Source organism: Zosterops lateralis (genome assembly GCF_965231275.1).
Source record: "Zosterops lateralis genome assembly, chromosome: 8".
NCBI classification, from domain to species: Eukaryota; Metazoa; Chordata; class Aves; order Passeriformes; family Zosteropidae; genus Zosterops; species Zosterops lateralis.
Genome location: NC_139768.1, coordinates 23,962,432 through 23,977,877, shown reverse-complemented (window position 1 = coordinate 23,977,877; position 15,446 = coordinate 23,962,432). Strand labels below are relative to the sequence as shown.

The 15,446-nt window shown below is 44.0% G+C and overlaps 1 protein-coding gene across 6 annotated transcripts in view; it reads right to left on the bottom strand.

The window, feature by feature from the left end:
- Positions 1–15,446, bottom strand: part of TACC2 (transforming acidic coiled-coil containing protein 2) — a 130,841-nt gene that overhangs the window by 70,878 nt on the left and 44,517 nt on the right. For 5 of the 6 annotated variants that reach the window (XM_083866032.1, XM_083866035.1, XM_083866036.1 and 2 more), the window contains exon 6: positions 3,647–3,772. The exons of the other annotated variant lie outside the window; for it this stretch is intronic. In XM_083866032.1, coding sequence (XP_083722158.1) covers positions 3,647–3,772 — 126 coding nt within the window. The remainder of the gene's footprint in view (positions 1–3,646; positions 3,773–15,446) is intronic. 6 annotated transcript variants of the gene reach the window in all.

Sequence of the window (15,446 nt, the reverse complement as noted above, 5' to 3'; positions counted from 1 at the left end):
AACTCCCCAGCCTAGCACTGCATCAACTGGGGTCCATGTGTCAACTCATGGTACTTTTATCACCTCAGACATGAAGCAGCTACATTAAAACCTCTCTACAGCTCTTAGTAAAACAGGATCTTCCATTAAACTTTTTTCTCAACTAGTATTATTTTAATGGTTGCAGGAAGAATATTACCAAAAGGCCCAAGTCTTCTCAGTGCACAATAAACTATACATTGACCAGTATTTATCCTGTGGAGTCGAGCTGATTAGAAAACAAACACCTTCAAGCACCATCTCTTTATAAGAAAATCTCAAAAATAGTTTTCTGACCATCTGTGTGCACAGACAAACGTGGGTACTCCTGCCTGCTTGTGCTGCCAATACTGAGAAGTACAGCCCTAACCACATGCAGCAAGTGCCTTCTGAGCTGTCATTTTTTCCTGGGCATTAGCAGGTTTGGGGTCTTTTCCCCACACAAGCCATGAGGAAGTTGCAGGGAGCAGACAGACACTGCTCAGAAGTGTTTCACATCTCTAACCTGCAGCCCAGCTAAGCTGTGGTCTTGTACAAACACGGCTCTTATTTGCGTTCTCTACCTTTCCAACCCAAACATTCCTCATACAACACAGAAGTCCTGTTGCAGAGCTCTGCACCTGCAGAGTCAAGAGAAAGCTGTGCCTGGCCAAAACTTCTCCTACTGCAACATGTACTGGCAAATCAGAGTGGACTTGGCCTTTCACTGCTAAACAAAAATGCTTGGCAGAACTGCTGGTGAACTTATTACCTAATTCTTTTCACAGCACTTCTCTGCAGATAGAGTAAATAAAATCTTACTGAGCAGATGACAGCATGTTGTCCCTGATCAATATGTTCTCAGCAGGAGAGAAGCAGTCGGTCACCCTCAAGAAGCAAAGCAAAGATAGAATTTCCTGGCTGGACAGATGGAGGGACAACCTGATCTCTTACTGTGCCCTGCCATCTGGAAGCCATTCAACACAAACTGACCCCCATCATATATGCACCATTATTTTTCACCATTATTTTTCCCTGTCAAAGTGCACACCATCTGCATTATGGGACACCCCTGATGGGGAAATACATAGAAACTAAAGCAAGCTTAGTAAATAACTGAATGTTTTGGGGGAAAACACCTTATGATTGCACCTTACTGCAGACAGACTGGAATAGCACCACAGCATTCAGGAGCCCCTGTAACATTTCCATTTTGCAGAGGTACCCAGTAGGCATCACAGAGACATCACATGTGTGTGCATTAGAGAATTATATCCAGTCACACTGAAATGCAGTGGTGCAGGGCTTCTGCACAAAATGCCAAAAAAGCAGAGACTTTAATAAGATTATCTTACTTGTATGGGCAATGATCTGCTCCAGGACACAGGTGAATTGCTGATGACAGATGAGGCAATGACACGAAAGAACAAACATCACTGGGGTTCTCACTTGGGTAAGAAAAGCCCAGTCCTGCTATTACTGAACCTGGCTGTGAGCATAATCCCATGTGTTTTAATACTTTCATCAGCTCAGGACCAAACCCCAGTGAAGTCAGCAGAGCTGCTGCTGCAGGAGGAACTGTTCCATGACTGAACACACAGGAGTTAAAGCAGGGGGGCAGCTGCACTGATTTAACCCCTCTGCTGCCAACCAGCTGCCACCTGGGGGTGGGCACAGTGGCAGCCTCTGGGTTTTCTACTGCTGGGACAGCAGGAAACCCCTCTGCAAGGCTCACAGAGAAGCTGGCAAGTGACAACAACCTGGACAGGAAAATCAGGTGAAGAAGAACAGGTAGGCTTTTATATCCAAAGGTGCACACGGATGCAAAATAAAGGAGTAAGGAAAACAAACAACACTGACAAGAATTAACTTGTGCAGCATATAAAAAAACAAACAAAAGAGTTAAAACCAACAAACACAGAAGAACCATTCACTGCCAGCTCCACTCCAACTGACCACAGTCTATTTCTCTGTCAGTTTCCTGTTTCAGGAATTGGAAAACTACCTATGTCCAACATGAAATACTGGTTTGCCACTTTTTAGTGCTGAAAAAATCCTTGCAAGCTCCCTCAAGGCCAGGATTTGGAAACAACAGCCAGATCCTGTGGTTGCTGCACAGTTCTTGTGCCCTCGCCCCTACTGGGCTCAGCCACCCTGGATGGGGCAACCAGAGCTCAGCACCAGCACAGCCTGAGCAGCTGGGGTGGAGCAAGGAACACCCTACAGACACTAACAATAAAACATGTAAAAGGCACAAGCTATGAAGTAGATCAAAAGAAAAGGTATAATATAATTAACTCGAAATTCCAGATTCATATGAGAATGCAAACAGAGTAGATTCATGAGGTTTACAAGAAACAGTGAATTAAAGCACTCCAAGACTGCTCTCCCTAAATGTTTAATCATAGACAGCTTGTGTGCCTTTTTCCCTGCAAACAGCAAATTATCACCCCAAGGGCACACAATCTTCTGTTCCAGACTGTAGTCCACAGACCATATACAAATCTTTCTGGCACTTTTGGTGCTAGTCTTTTTTCATGCTTCCACATTCAGAAAGTAGTTCACAGCTCCACCTCAATTAATGCTCACTCTTTTCTAACTGCCTCACTACTATGGCCAACAATCCATTAGCAAGAAAAACAGAGTCCACAAAAAAAAAAAAAATCAGTAACCCATTACATTTGTTAAAAACAAAAGAAACACAACTCTTTGAGTAAAAACTTACAAGAACTGAAAGAAATCCACATCATTAGCTTCCCCCTGTAAGCTTCTCTAGATCATCTTACTCTGTAGGAAAAAGTCTGTTTCTCACAGTCTCTCTCAGCCAGCACTGGTGACTAACCAGCTTGGGGACTGGTGGCAGACCAGGACAGGCTAAACAGCAAAGCCACCCAGCTTTTAAGGTGGATTGAACAAACCACACAAGGTCCCTTCAGCCTTTGATGGTGTATTATTGTGACTTCAGCTAACAAACTTAATGCTAGCTTAAATATACCGTGTATGTTTACACTCCAGTGAGCTCCCAGTGACTGAAGGGCACACACACCCTCCAAGGCTTCCTCTATTGTTAAGATAAATTTGTATGCCCGAAGATCGTGACAACCCCACTACCACCAGCACAAAGAAAGCAACAGTTTCCCCTTCTCAGTGCAAGCAAAGGCAGACAAAAAGGCCAAAGTCCAACAGAGATACCTGAATGCTTTATAATCAACATTAGACTGTTAAAGAACTTCTCAAAGAAAATGTCCCAAGGATTAGTTACCTTTTAATAATTTAAAAAAAAAGGTATAAGCACCTAAAAAAATATTGGGCATAGATTGCACCTTCACAGTCATGACCCTTCTACATGCTGAAGTAATAGAATTAAATTTGACTAATGAGTGTCATTCCCAACACTAAAGCAAAGTTTGCCATCAACGCAACAGGATTTCTAGAAAACTCCCCATCCTTCACAAAGGAAGGGTAAACAGCATCTTCTTTTGAAGGTTTTGACAAGGTTTTAAACTCTGGTACAGACCTCTGCTGACAGATAGAGGCAGACTCAGCAAAGCCACCAGCAATGGTCCTAGCAGACATTTAGCCACACAAGGAGGGTGCTAGCAGTGCCTCAGGCAGTGCCCCTGCCCCAGGGCACAGCCCTGCACAGTACCTGGCTGCAGTCAGCTCAGCAGCTCCCAGGGGGACAGCATTTCCAAAGGCTGCAGACACAGCTAAGGGATGCTCACAGGGATCAAGGGGAGAAGCCAACTGATTATCATCACCTGGCCCAGGAGGGCTGTGGAGACAAAAGACACAGAGAAAGGCAGCCTTAATGTCTGAGTTATTGCAGAATTACTGTTGTTTATCCTTCTGAATTGCTGGACTTGAGCACGAATGAGCTAAGTTGTGTGGTAAGGAACACAGAGGAAAGTTGGCATTTTTAATCTAAGTTGCTTTTGTTCCCACAGGACTGAAGTCTCTGGATTTTTGTCTGACTTACAACTGCAGGAGCAATGAGACAGTACAACACAACAGCAAATGAACCCCATTGTGCTTCTGATTATGAAAAGCAAACAAAAAATGGAGCTGCTGCTTGAGCAAGAGAAATGACAAGATTGCCTCACTCAGAGACCACATAAAATACAAGGAGCTCGATGCTGGTTTTCACCTGAGCTGTGGCGGGAGGTCATCAGTGAGGGCACAGAGTCAAATGTGTCCAGGTTCTGTGGAGAATACACATAGGGAGACATCCAGCCTTGTCCCATTCCTGGGAAAAGCAGAGTGCCACTGAGCACCAGCAGCTCATGACTAAAGAAAACAATCTGGAAACACACTGCTGAATCAGTAAGAAATGGGAGTTTGCTTATTTTTAAGAGACACTAAACCATGGGAACCCCCTGAAAACAATGTTTTTGCTGCCTGCTTCAACCTGACTTTGCCATGTGACCACCCAGAGATCAGGACCCTGGAAGCATCAGTTTTCCCTAAAAGCCACCAAAATTCTCAAGTTATTTGTAAACCATAAAGTGTGACCTTAAACTGCTGATGCAATTTCACACTGCCCTCCACCCCCTCTGTCCGTGTTGTTTCCTGTACTACCTGGTGAATACAACACTGAACACACAGGGATGGCACCTTATACAGATGGATTTGAGGTGCATTAAACCTAAAACTCAGCAGTTGCAATTCCAGCTTATAAATAAAAAGCTCTAAACCAGAGAATTCAGCTTTAACTTTAAATTATTACTTCCTTACCTAACTGCAAATCCAGAGATCCTGGATAATTCCTTACTGTAATTTAAGTCTGAATCAAAAAACCTAACAAGCTTTACTACAACAATGTTATTCTGGTAATGACTGAAGGCTGGCATCTCAATGTACTCACACTTCCCACATTTTATCTAAAGGTTTCTGTAGCATGTTCATGTGGGAAAAACAATTACAACTCTGAGCAATTGGCTACCCACAGGTTCTCCGGTTTAACCACACCTGAGGGCTCTGCCTGTTGTAGGGAACTTTGAGCCAAGGTGTTTACAGGCTCTAAAGTCCTCTGGCTTATTATCATAAAGGGAATGGCTTTCATTCATTGCGGAGTTACAACTGGGATGACCCCTCTGCTTTGCCTTAAAATGAATGTTTAGAAAGTAGATTTTGACAACAGCACTTCACAATTTCTTTTTGTGCACATGAGTAAACTCAAGGGATGGGCAGGTTTTCTTCCTGCTATGACTGAGCACTAAGGCTATTATTCCCTGTACACACATAGGAAGCACAGCACAAGCCCAAACTGCAACTGAAACTGCTGTGCCCCAGTCTGGTGAGATGTGTTTGCTCCTCACCACTCACGTTTCCTGCACAACCAACTCCTGGACAGGGATTTTCATAGTTTATGGACAAAGTAACCTGAAACTCAGGCTTGGGGAGATGATGGAGAAGCTGCTCCTTGCTGAGCCACCCCACTCTGTGGCGCACAGACAGCAAAGCCATCCATCCACAGGCTGCTCAAACTTGTTCCACAAGTGACATTCCCGGGCACCACAACTGCCTTTGGCTCTCCAGGCGCCTGCCACCAGGTCCCTGATGTCAGCCCTCTACAGCCACCAGCCTTTAAGGCCAATTTCTTTCAAGAACTGAGCTCCATAAAAAGGCCACGAGCCGTTTTCCATTCTGTTGCCTCGGTTCTGGCTTGAGCCTGGAAGAGGAGCTACATAAAACTGCTTCCAAATTCTACTTATGACAAGCATGACTGAAATAGTTTGCAAAGGAAAATACCTCACAGTTTAACGAGCAGTTGCTTACCAACAGCTGCAGCGAGCACACTAAATTCAGCCCAAAGACCATGGGCTTCAGTCTGTTATTAGTGTGTCACAGGAGAAAGACACTGCCCATCAAGTGTCCTTAGGCTCTTGAGTTTCACAATTTCACTTTTAAGGCCTCTACTTAGCCTTGAAAAGACATTTTCCAAGTCATTGTTAGAAGGCAGGTATGCAAATAACAAGTTTCAGGCAAAGCTGGACCCACACTATTCATTATATATCAATGAATGAATGAGAAATAACCTCATAAACCTGTCTAATTTCTTCTTAAACAAAGCAGGCCTGACTCTGTCTACATAAGAAGGCTCCAAACCAAGGCAGAAAATTCAGATGCATACTGGGACACAATTTAGCACATGTGGACACGGAACCAGTGAGTGCTGGATGCTCTGGTGGGTCTGTTTGCTGCTCTCCTCCTGACATCCCTGAGATGCAGACCTTAAATCCCAGCTTTCATAGAAGAGTTATAAAACACTTCGATACTGGTGCTGGAGACAGAAGGCAGCTACGGGTCTTGGCATTTACTCTCTGTCCATGTTTTTCCAATCAGGAGAGCTGGATGTGGCTCCCTTTAAACAGTCAACAATAGCTCCAAGTTTACTCCAAGGGAACCCAATCAGCATTTCAAACTCTGCTATCTCCCAGTCCCAAGCATTTGGCTGCTTTTAATGAGATAACGGCAAGATTTATGGATCCTGCTCTTACCCCAGAAATCTCTGGGAAATGGCACCAACAACCACAAGGCAGGACTGAGCTCTCAGTGCTCTCATCACCCACTGTTTTGTTTTCTTCAGGACACAAGATGTTCTCACTGGGTACAGCAAGGCTGACAAACAAAATCCTTCAGATTTCATACCTGGCTTTCTAATATCTTGGGCCAAAGAGTCAAATTTTTGAGCCTCAGTTGACTCATACATAAGAAAAAGTATTAATCAGTTACAGAAAAATATGGAGAGAATTTGCTTTTTCTGTTAAGGTCTTACACTGCAATTCTTTGGAAAGGAAAAAGATCCAGCAGCACCTACATCAGTTTGCAATTCATTCATTCAAATACACTGTACCTCATAAAATTTGATCCATTTTATTAATTCCTTTGTAATACTAGTTTTATCTTCTCACACTTTAGTTTGCAGCTTATCTCTTACATTAACCATGTTCACTAAAATAAACTTGGTGTCCAGAAAATCCAACAATAACCTGTTACAGTAACTCTCTGCCCCTTTGGTATTTCTGTTCTTTCAAAGTATTTCCATGATTACTGTGTCTCCTGTCAGTGATTCAGCAGAGAAGGAGGTAAGAAGTCATTCCTCTTATTAGAAATCAACATTACAGGTCTCAGTAACTAAAACAGCTTGTTTAGGGAACAGCTCAGAACTGCTGCATAAGAGACAAGCGAGGCATTGAAAACAAACCCCTATTTTTTTTCTCCTGCGCTACTACTTATGAACTAATTTAAAACCCATTTAAATATCAACAGCATTTCAGGAAAAATATGAGATTTAATGGAAAGTGTGGCCTTATTTCCCAAAGAACTAAAGGAACATCCATCCTCACAGGACGAGTCCATACACCAGCAACAGCTTAAAAATTCAGACACAGCAATGACAGGGGGTCACTTTTGCTTAGATTTAGCTAAGGTTTTACTTTTACCAGCTAAAAATGCACTCAGTCAAAAGTTTGAGTTTTGGGCAATACACTGCCTTTTGTAAACCCAAGAAAAGACCTACCTATGCATTTAAATATGTGATTTTGGAAAAATCTCTCAAATTCCGTACTCTGAAGAAGAAACTACGCCTTAAGTGCCTCACACCAGCACTTTGCATTTAGGCTCAGCCTGGACTAGGCTGAGTCCTGCTGAGCTGGGACTGTGCAAACACAGTAATGAAGGTATCCAAGAGATGAACTGGCATGTGTTAATTAAAAGCAAATAAAACCCTTGTCACACAGGGGGAAACACGAGTTTGATGCCCGGTGCACGGAAGCAGAACTACACTTATGGAAAAAAGGCACTGTCACCAGGACACCAGAAGTGGCTCCTGGGGGAATCACTGCAGATTCCCATGGCGCTCCTCTGAGCAGGACTCGAGGAATCAGCAGAACAGGTCTGGGTGCCGGGTGACGGTGCCTGGAGCAGCCAGGCAGAGCCAGCCCAGCCCAGGGGCAGCAGCACCTGAGTCAGGCTGTCCCCAAGGGAGGGACCTGCCACCACCCTGGCTGGCCACAGTCCATGTGGGAACACGTGGCTGCCCAGCTCCGGACACCAGGCTGTGCTTCCAGCAGCAGGGCAGTCCCTTCTCCATGGACACAATCCATCCTACAGACACCAGAAAGGCAAACAACCGGGGAGCTGCTTCTGGAGACATGAAAGCTTTTTTTTGTTTTACAAGACTTCCTGGAGGCAATCCCCCACCTGTGGAAAGCAAGCCCAGCTGTGCAGCAGCTGGCAGTGCCTGCAGGTATGTCCCAAACTTCTGCTGGACCGGGAGCAGAGCGCTGTCACTGTCAGGGACCATGCACAGGCATTGCTCAGAAAATCAATTTTTCTGGCACTTGCTGTGGAAATCCTGACAAGATAGAGGAATTATTTTGGCAAGGGATGGTGTTCTGTCACACATTACCTGAGGGCCTGCACTTCCTCTCTCACCCAACCCTTCCTGAGAAATCCCTTAATTTCTGTAACATGTGCACCCAGACTGATCACTGAGTTGATTGGCTGGAACAATAAAATAGAATTTTTTTAATAATTTTTTTTTTTTTTTTTTTTTTTTTTTTTTTTTTTTTTTTTTTTTTTTTGCTGGAGCATTCTACATTACTGTGGTCACATTAAAACTTAGGGTGAATTAGTACACTAACCAAACACAATTATATTACAATACTTAAAGGGACTGAAACATGTGTTCCAGCACTGCTTCCTTTGCAAGCTGAAAGAGGGACAGCAGAAAGCCACATAAAAGTGTCAGAAGTATAAATCACGCCTGCACAGGATGAATAAGCATATTTGCTGTAATAGCTGTCAACCATTAAAAAAAGCCCATCACGTCACCACGGAGCAACTTTAGAGCCTGGGAAGGGCTCCCGGTCACGTCCTGATGTCACTGGAGCAGGGGTTCAGAGTTCCCAAATTCCCAAAGCTCCCGGCCACCAAACCTGAAGGAGAACAGCACACACACCGAGTCTCCTCCTCACTCCAGCAGAAACTCCAAACCGGGGCAAGAGCCACAAAACCGTCCAGTCTTTTTAATTATTATTATTTTGTGGGCGGGAGGGGGAGGAAGGAGAGTTAATCCTGACCCAGAGCTGGAGGCAGCGCTGTGCGAGCGGGACAAAGTTTATAAAAGTTTGGGAAAAAAAAAAAAAAAAAAAAAAAAAAAAAAAAAAAAAAAAAAAAAAAAAAAGAAGAGGGAAAGAAAAGAAAAACTTTCCCAGTCACAAGTGCGTACTTACCGGCGGCAGGGGATATTCAGCAGCGCCGCTGCCCGCGCTCATCCTCGCCGGCAGCCCCAGCCCCAGCCCCAGCCCCGGGCGCGGCCCCTCGCTCCGCCGGCGCTGCCCCGTGTGCTGCTGCTGCTGCTGCCGCCACCATCGCGGGCGGCACCGCCACCGCCGCTGCCCCCGCTCCCTTCCCTGCCGTGCCCTGCCCCGGGAGCGCACAAAAGGCCCAGCAATAGGAGCCCGGAGCCGCCGCTGCTCGCAGGCTCCTCCCATGAGGCTCCCCGAGGAAAGGCCGGAGCGGCCGCGGTGCCGCGCCCGGGTCCTCCCCCCGGCCTGGGGCAGCAGCGCTCCCTCCCGCAACTAAAGGGGCAAAAAATCACCTCAACACCAACTAACCCGCCTCACCCCTGACTTGGCTTCTTTTTCATTTATTTCCCCCCCTCTTTCCTCGTTTTTACGGTGGAATTTCGGAGTTTCCATCCGCTTGGAGGGAAGGAAGGGGGGGGGATGTGGAGAGATTAAATTACGGTGTGTGTAACGCTTAGAGCGCAGCTCCCGACGCTGCAAAAGCCACTTATGAACGGCCTGGATTAATTGATGGGGTTTGGCAGCTTTTTTTTTTTTTTTTTTTTTTTTTTTTTAAAGTTTCAGGCGGCAGGAATGATGTTTTGCCCAACTTTAGGTAGAACTTTTTAAAATGTTTTCAGGTTGCAAACCTAAAGTTTTGAACAAAACTTTCACTGAAGCATTACGTGTTCATAGCTAAACAAATAACATTCTTTTAAACATCTAGATCAAACCATTTTTAATCCTAGCTTAATTGTTGGGTTAAATTCCAGCTCCTAAAGTCACCCACGTTTTCTCATAGGTTTCTCTACCTGCCTTCTTATCTAATTTTATTAGATAAGGCTAATTTCTTTCTCCATCTTCCTTCTCATGGATTTCTTTACCTGTCTTCTTGTAAGTTCCTTTACCTGCTTTCTGATGAGTTTGTTTCCTGATTTATTAAAAAAAACACGGATATTGATCTAATACCAATATCCAACTATGACGGGCAAAGACTCTCTAACAGTTTAAAGTTAGATTCCATAGGTTTTTACCTGTTTTCTTACAGGTTTCTTTACCTCGAAGAAAATGGAGCAGTTTTAATTAGTTACCTGCCCCTAATCTCTTGGGTTTCCTATGGGTTTATTACAACACAAAAGAAGGACTTTACAGGTAATTAAGTCTGCATGGGGATACACCAAATTGCCTATACGAGCTGCCAGCACCCAAGGGATTAATTGAGTCTCTCCCCAGAGAGATCATTATCATGTTTATAACATGCCACACAATAGCCAGAAGCTTTATGATATCTCTCCCACAGCAGGAGAGTTGGCTGATTGGGCATTTGATAAGCAGTCGAGATATTTTGAATAAAATACTGAGAGACTCAATTTAGCTGAGTTAGTTTTCTAGCTGACCCCATGTCTCCAAACTCTTCAGCTGTGGTTGAAGGCACATCTTGGATGACAACACTAACACATCCTGTTCAGAACTCAGTCCAGCCCCTAGCAGGACTGTGCATCTCCTTTCAGTGTTAAGGTACAATATTGATACCTCCTGGACTTCTCAAAGCATCCATTCATCACTGGGCTGCAGGGGTCAAAATATACTATTCAATTTTTAATTTTTTAACTCTTTAAAAAAAAAAGTTAACTGTTTCTACTTCTAACCCTTGCCTGATCTTCTATAAGCAAAAGGAGGCAACAGATTTTTGTTCAGGTAAATTTTGTGTTAGAGGAAAGCTTTCCCATCTAGTCTGAACAGGGATTTCCCCTCCACGTTCTCATTGCTGCTTTAACAATTCAGATACCTGTACAGGAAATAGAAGGCTACAAGACTACATCAAATGAACCCCAGACACCAAATCAGGCACTGTAATGGGTTAAAATGCTCAAAGACATGGAGTGCCAGCATCATCCGGGCTGCAGGGCATGGCTTTTCCTGGGGCAAACACTGTGCAGTGGTATGGGGAGAGCTCACTTGGCTGCAGGAATTGGAGCCAGTAGCACCCACTCTAACAGTAAGAACTGAGATGAGCCTCAGAGTTAAAACTTGCTGGGAAGAGCATCTCTATCATACCCTGCTTCCCAAGCAGTAGGATAACAGGCATGGAAAAATTTACTGTGATTTTTGATACAGGTACAAGGATCCAATCCCTCTCTCATTTTGAGGCGGGGGGAGGGGGGGGGAATTAACCTCTTTTGCCATCTGGAAGCCATTTCACAAATAGCTTCTGCAGGTATAACTGCCCTGGGGGGGAGGGAAACCCTGGAAAGAGGACGATTCATTAAAATAAATTTTTATTTTCTTTGCGAGCAGTAGTCTGGCGCAAAGCCGTGGCCACAGACAAGCCGTGTTCCTGCTAACAGAACCAAACCGAGCATTTCTGGAATAAATGCTCATTTTTCTCAAACAACAGGCCTCTCTACCTGCTTATTCTGTAGCCTTTTGCTGTGCCAAAACCCTTTGACCTACTGTGAAGCAATTTCAACCCACCTTTGTCACAGAAATCTTTCCAGTTGTCTCCCAGTGCCCTCTGTTACTGAAACGTAGGAACCTGAGAGGCTGAAACTGCAGGAACAGCATGCTCAGGTGTGCCTGAGCTGCATTGGTATCCCTCAGGTGTCCCCTGGGCTTGGGGGGTGCACAGGGAACCAGCTGAAAATCAACAGGGAAACAAAAGAGAAACTCCCAGCAGACAATGACAGGGCTGGCTGGGGCAGAGCAAAGAGCTGCCCAGCCTTGCAAAAGGTTCTTCTGAGGCCAGAGCTGGAGCAGAGTGCTGATGACAGGGACTGGGAGCAGGAGACATCCCACAGGATGGCTGTGCCAGAGTCCAGACCCTGCCCTGGCTCCCAGGGAACCTGACTTTGATTCTAATTTTCTTCTTTTAGTGTGTGTCAATAAATCTATCTTTGTACCCTTTAAGTTTGGGCTTGCTTTGCTTTTCTCCTGATCCCATCTCACAGAGGGAAAAAGGGTAAACACTCAGACCACTGCAGTAAATTTGGCAAACAGCGAACATGAAACCATTACAGAACTGCTGCAAGGAAAGTCCAGAAGCATCAGGATGGCACAAAATGGGGATTGGGGGGGGGACACTTCTGAAAAATGTAAATCATGGAATCACAGAATGGAAGGGACATTTATAGGAACCACCCCCCCACCCCCACCCCCCCCCCCCCCCGCCATGGGCAGAGACACCTTCCACTATCCCAAGGTGTTCCAAGCCCCAATGTCCAGCCTGGCCTTGGATGCTTCCAAGGATCCATGGGCAGGCACAGCTTCTCTGGAAAACCTGTGCCAGGGTCTCCCACCTTTTCAGAGAAGAATGTCTTCCTTATATCCAATCTAGCCCTGCCCTCTTTCATTTTAAAGCCATTCTCCCTTGGTCTATCACTACGTGCCATAGCAAAATAAAAGTATGTGTGATTTTAAGTTGTTCTTTGTGCCCATTTTAAGACCCTTCTGCAAAAAAATCCATATAAATGTACTTCAGTTTGTTTAGAATGAAAGAAGAGTTTCTTGTTTGCATTTCCTAAGAGGTTCACAGTCATTCACTCTGCAAAACCACAGAGCCAATTAACTGCAGAGCAGCCTGGCTGGGATACCAAGTCTGTAACCAGCACCTGAACTTTATATTTCCACTACTTTCCACGTACAAATTGCCCACAACCATCATTTGTGGTGCCTGAAAATTAGGTTGTGCATTTCTCAGCAATTTTTACTGGAGAGGCTTTAGGATGGCTGTGTTTAAATTCCCAGACTTTCACCTGAATCTGAAGGGAAGTTTAGTGTTAACCCATTACATCTTGGAGGATGAAAGTGATGGGAAACTGCCGTTTTGCAAATTTCCAGTTAAATAAGATTGGTTTTTAGAAAACCCTAGGCTAGACTCAAAGCTTCACTAATTCCAATGATAACTTTTCAAGCAAACCAAGTTTTTTTGGAGTTTCTACCAGAAGAACAAGATCTGGAGAATGGTAGACATAATATAAGTTTCATGTACCATCACAACATTCAAAAAGGAAAAAAAAAAGAGAAGAAGTGGAAAATCTTGGAGACTTTTAAATATTCAGCAAAACTAACTCTATACTTTGAGTCATTTAATGACATTGTTAGGAAGGGGAAATGGAATTTTTAAGTGTCTATTTATTTTTTTTCTTAGTTGTTAGTAACTGAGCAATGTATTCATGCTTTTTGCTTCCATTCCAGGAAACAAATCCAATCTTCTCTGTCTGCTGTAGAGTTATTCTTAGCTGGCTTTGATATTTCTATCAGCTAGGAGAGCATAACAATGTTATCATGGTTACAAATTCCAAAGATTTTACATAAGCTCTTGAGTGCCTTAAAAAAAAAAAAAAAAAGGCTTTATTGATTACACTCTTTGTGTTTCATTAGCCAAAGCAGCTAGGAAAAACAGTCTGGAGAAGAACTAAAAAAAAAAAAAAAAAAAAGGCAGTTTGATGAGTTTCATGGAGCACATGCTCCATGTTTTTCAGAGCACTGTGGACAAAGAGAAGCCAAGATTGACAAGCTGGAGGCTGGGAAACACCAGGCCAATGAATCACTTAAATCCTAATTGTCTACATACAGCCTGTCTTTCTAATTTGATTTTTTTATCTGTTGAAACAACTAGACCTGTTATTTAAGCAGAGAAGGACAACTGTGGGTATAGTGCTTGTAGGATGGTCTGGGTGGAAAAGGACGACAGGACAGGCAGAAATCTCCCTGGCTGACCTGCCAGAGGCTCAGGGCCAAGTCCTTTGCTGGGATCACCCCAGTGGGGCAGAGATTTTTGGGCCAGCATTTACCCACTGTAAGGGCAGGCTGCAGCCTCTCACAGCTGTCTGGAAAGGAATGCACCAAGAGGGAAAGCAGGACAGTTAGTGAAATTAAATTAGAAACAACCTTGTGGGGTGCTGGGGCATTTTTGGACAGCTGGTTATTTCGCTGAGGATGGCAGATACCAAACAGGGCCGGTGGGGAAGAGGAAGGATTGAGCCTGGCTGAACAAAGAGGAGGTGCTGAGCACATCTCAGGGGGAAAAGGAGATTACCATGACATTCTAGAGCTGGTCCTTCCCCACAGCACAGAATGGTGGCACTCAGCATTGCACAGGGACCTTAGAATCCAGAACAATTACACCTTTGATCGCAGCAATTAACATTTCTGCACTTGTTACTGCAATTTGAGAGGGAGAACTTATTTTAGGCCAAAGAGACTCCACTGTAAGAATTAACCTGTGAGGTGAGTGTAGATGAACAGGCCCCAAACAGATCCATATAACATTTTTCATTTTTCCAGAGTGCCCAGATATTAAGGAATTGCAATAACTAAAAACTCCCCTCATGTTTTTAGCAATGCATCTGGGGATTTCCATACACCTGGACCAGGATTGATAAGATAAGCTCCAAAGAATCAACGTAAAAGATGGGAGAAAAAATAGAAAGAAAATGCAAGAACTATGGAGTTCTTGCTCTTCAAACACATCCGTGTGTTTGTAATTGCTGTTTTCAGAGATGCCCTCCACAGGGTTCAAAGCTGGGGCTAATCCTACTTGGCATAGTCTGTTAGACACAGGGACCATGGAAGAAGCTCCACGGTACATCCAATTTTCCAAGAAGCCAGAAGATATTGTGTTGGAACAGAGAGAACAGGAGATCTGTAAGATGCAGAAATGATTTTGAGAAAACAGGTGGATTACTTGGAAGAAACAAGGTTGAAAAATACATTTGGAAAAATCTAATTAGGGGGAAAAAAAGTAATCTGAAAGTAATTTTTGTTTAATGAGGAAAGAAGACAAAAAAGATGCTAAACTTCTTGCCCAGACATTGGACAAAGTATGGCAGTGTCCATGCTGGATTTCCTCAGCAAATTCCAGTATTTGATTAAATAAATGTAATGTCTTGAGAAATGTAAGGATGTGTGAAAACAGCAGCTCATGTATCACCCATCCATGTCAATGCCTATTTTATGAAATTGTGTCCAGGTTTTTTCACTGGGATATGTTTTGAATACAACAGGGCACACTATCCAATCAGCATTTTATAGATACTTTACAAATTTCATAAATACTTAGATGCTGCCTAAACCAGAGGTCAGCTCGGTCATGAGAGTAGTTGGCCAAATCCCCTTTCACTTCCTAGAAAGCAATGGGAGATGTCTGCTGGGTAA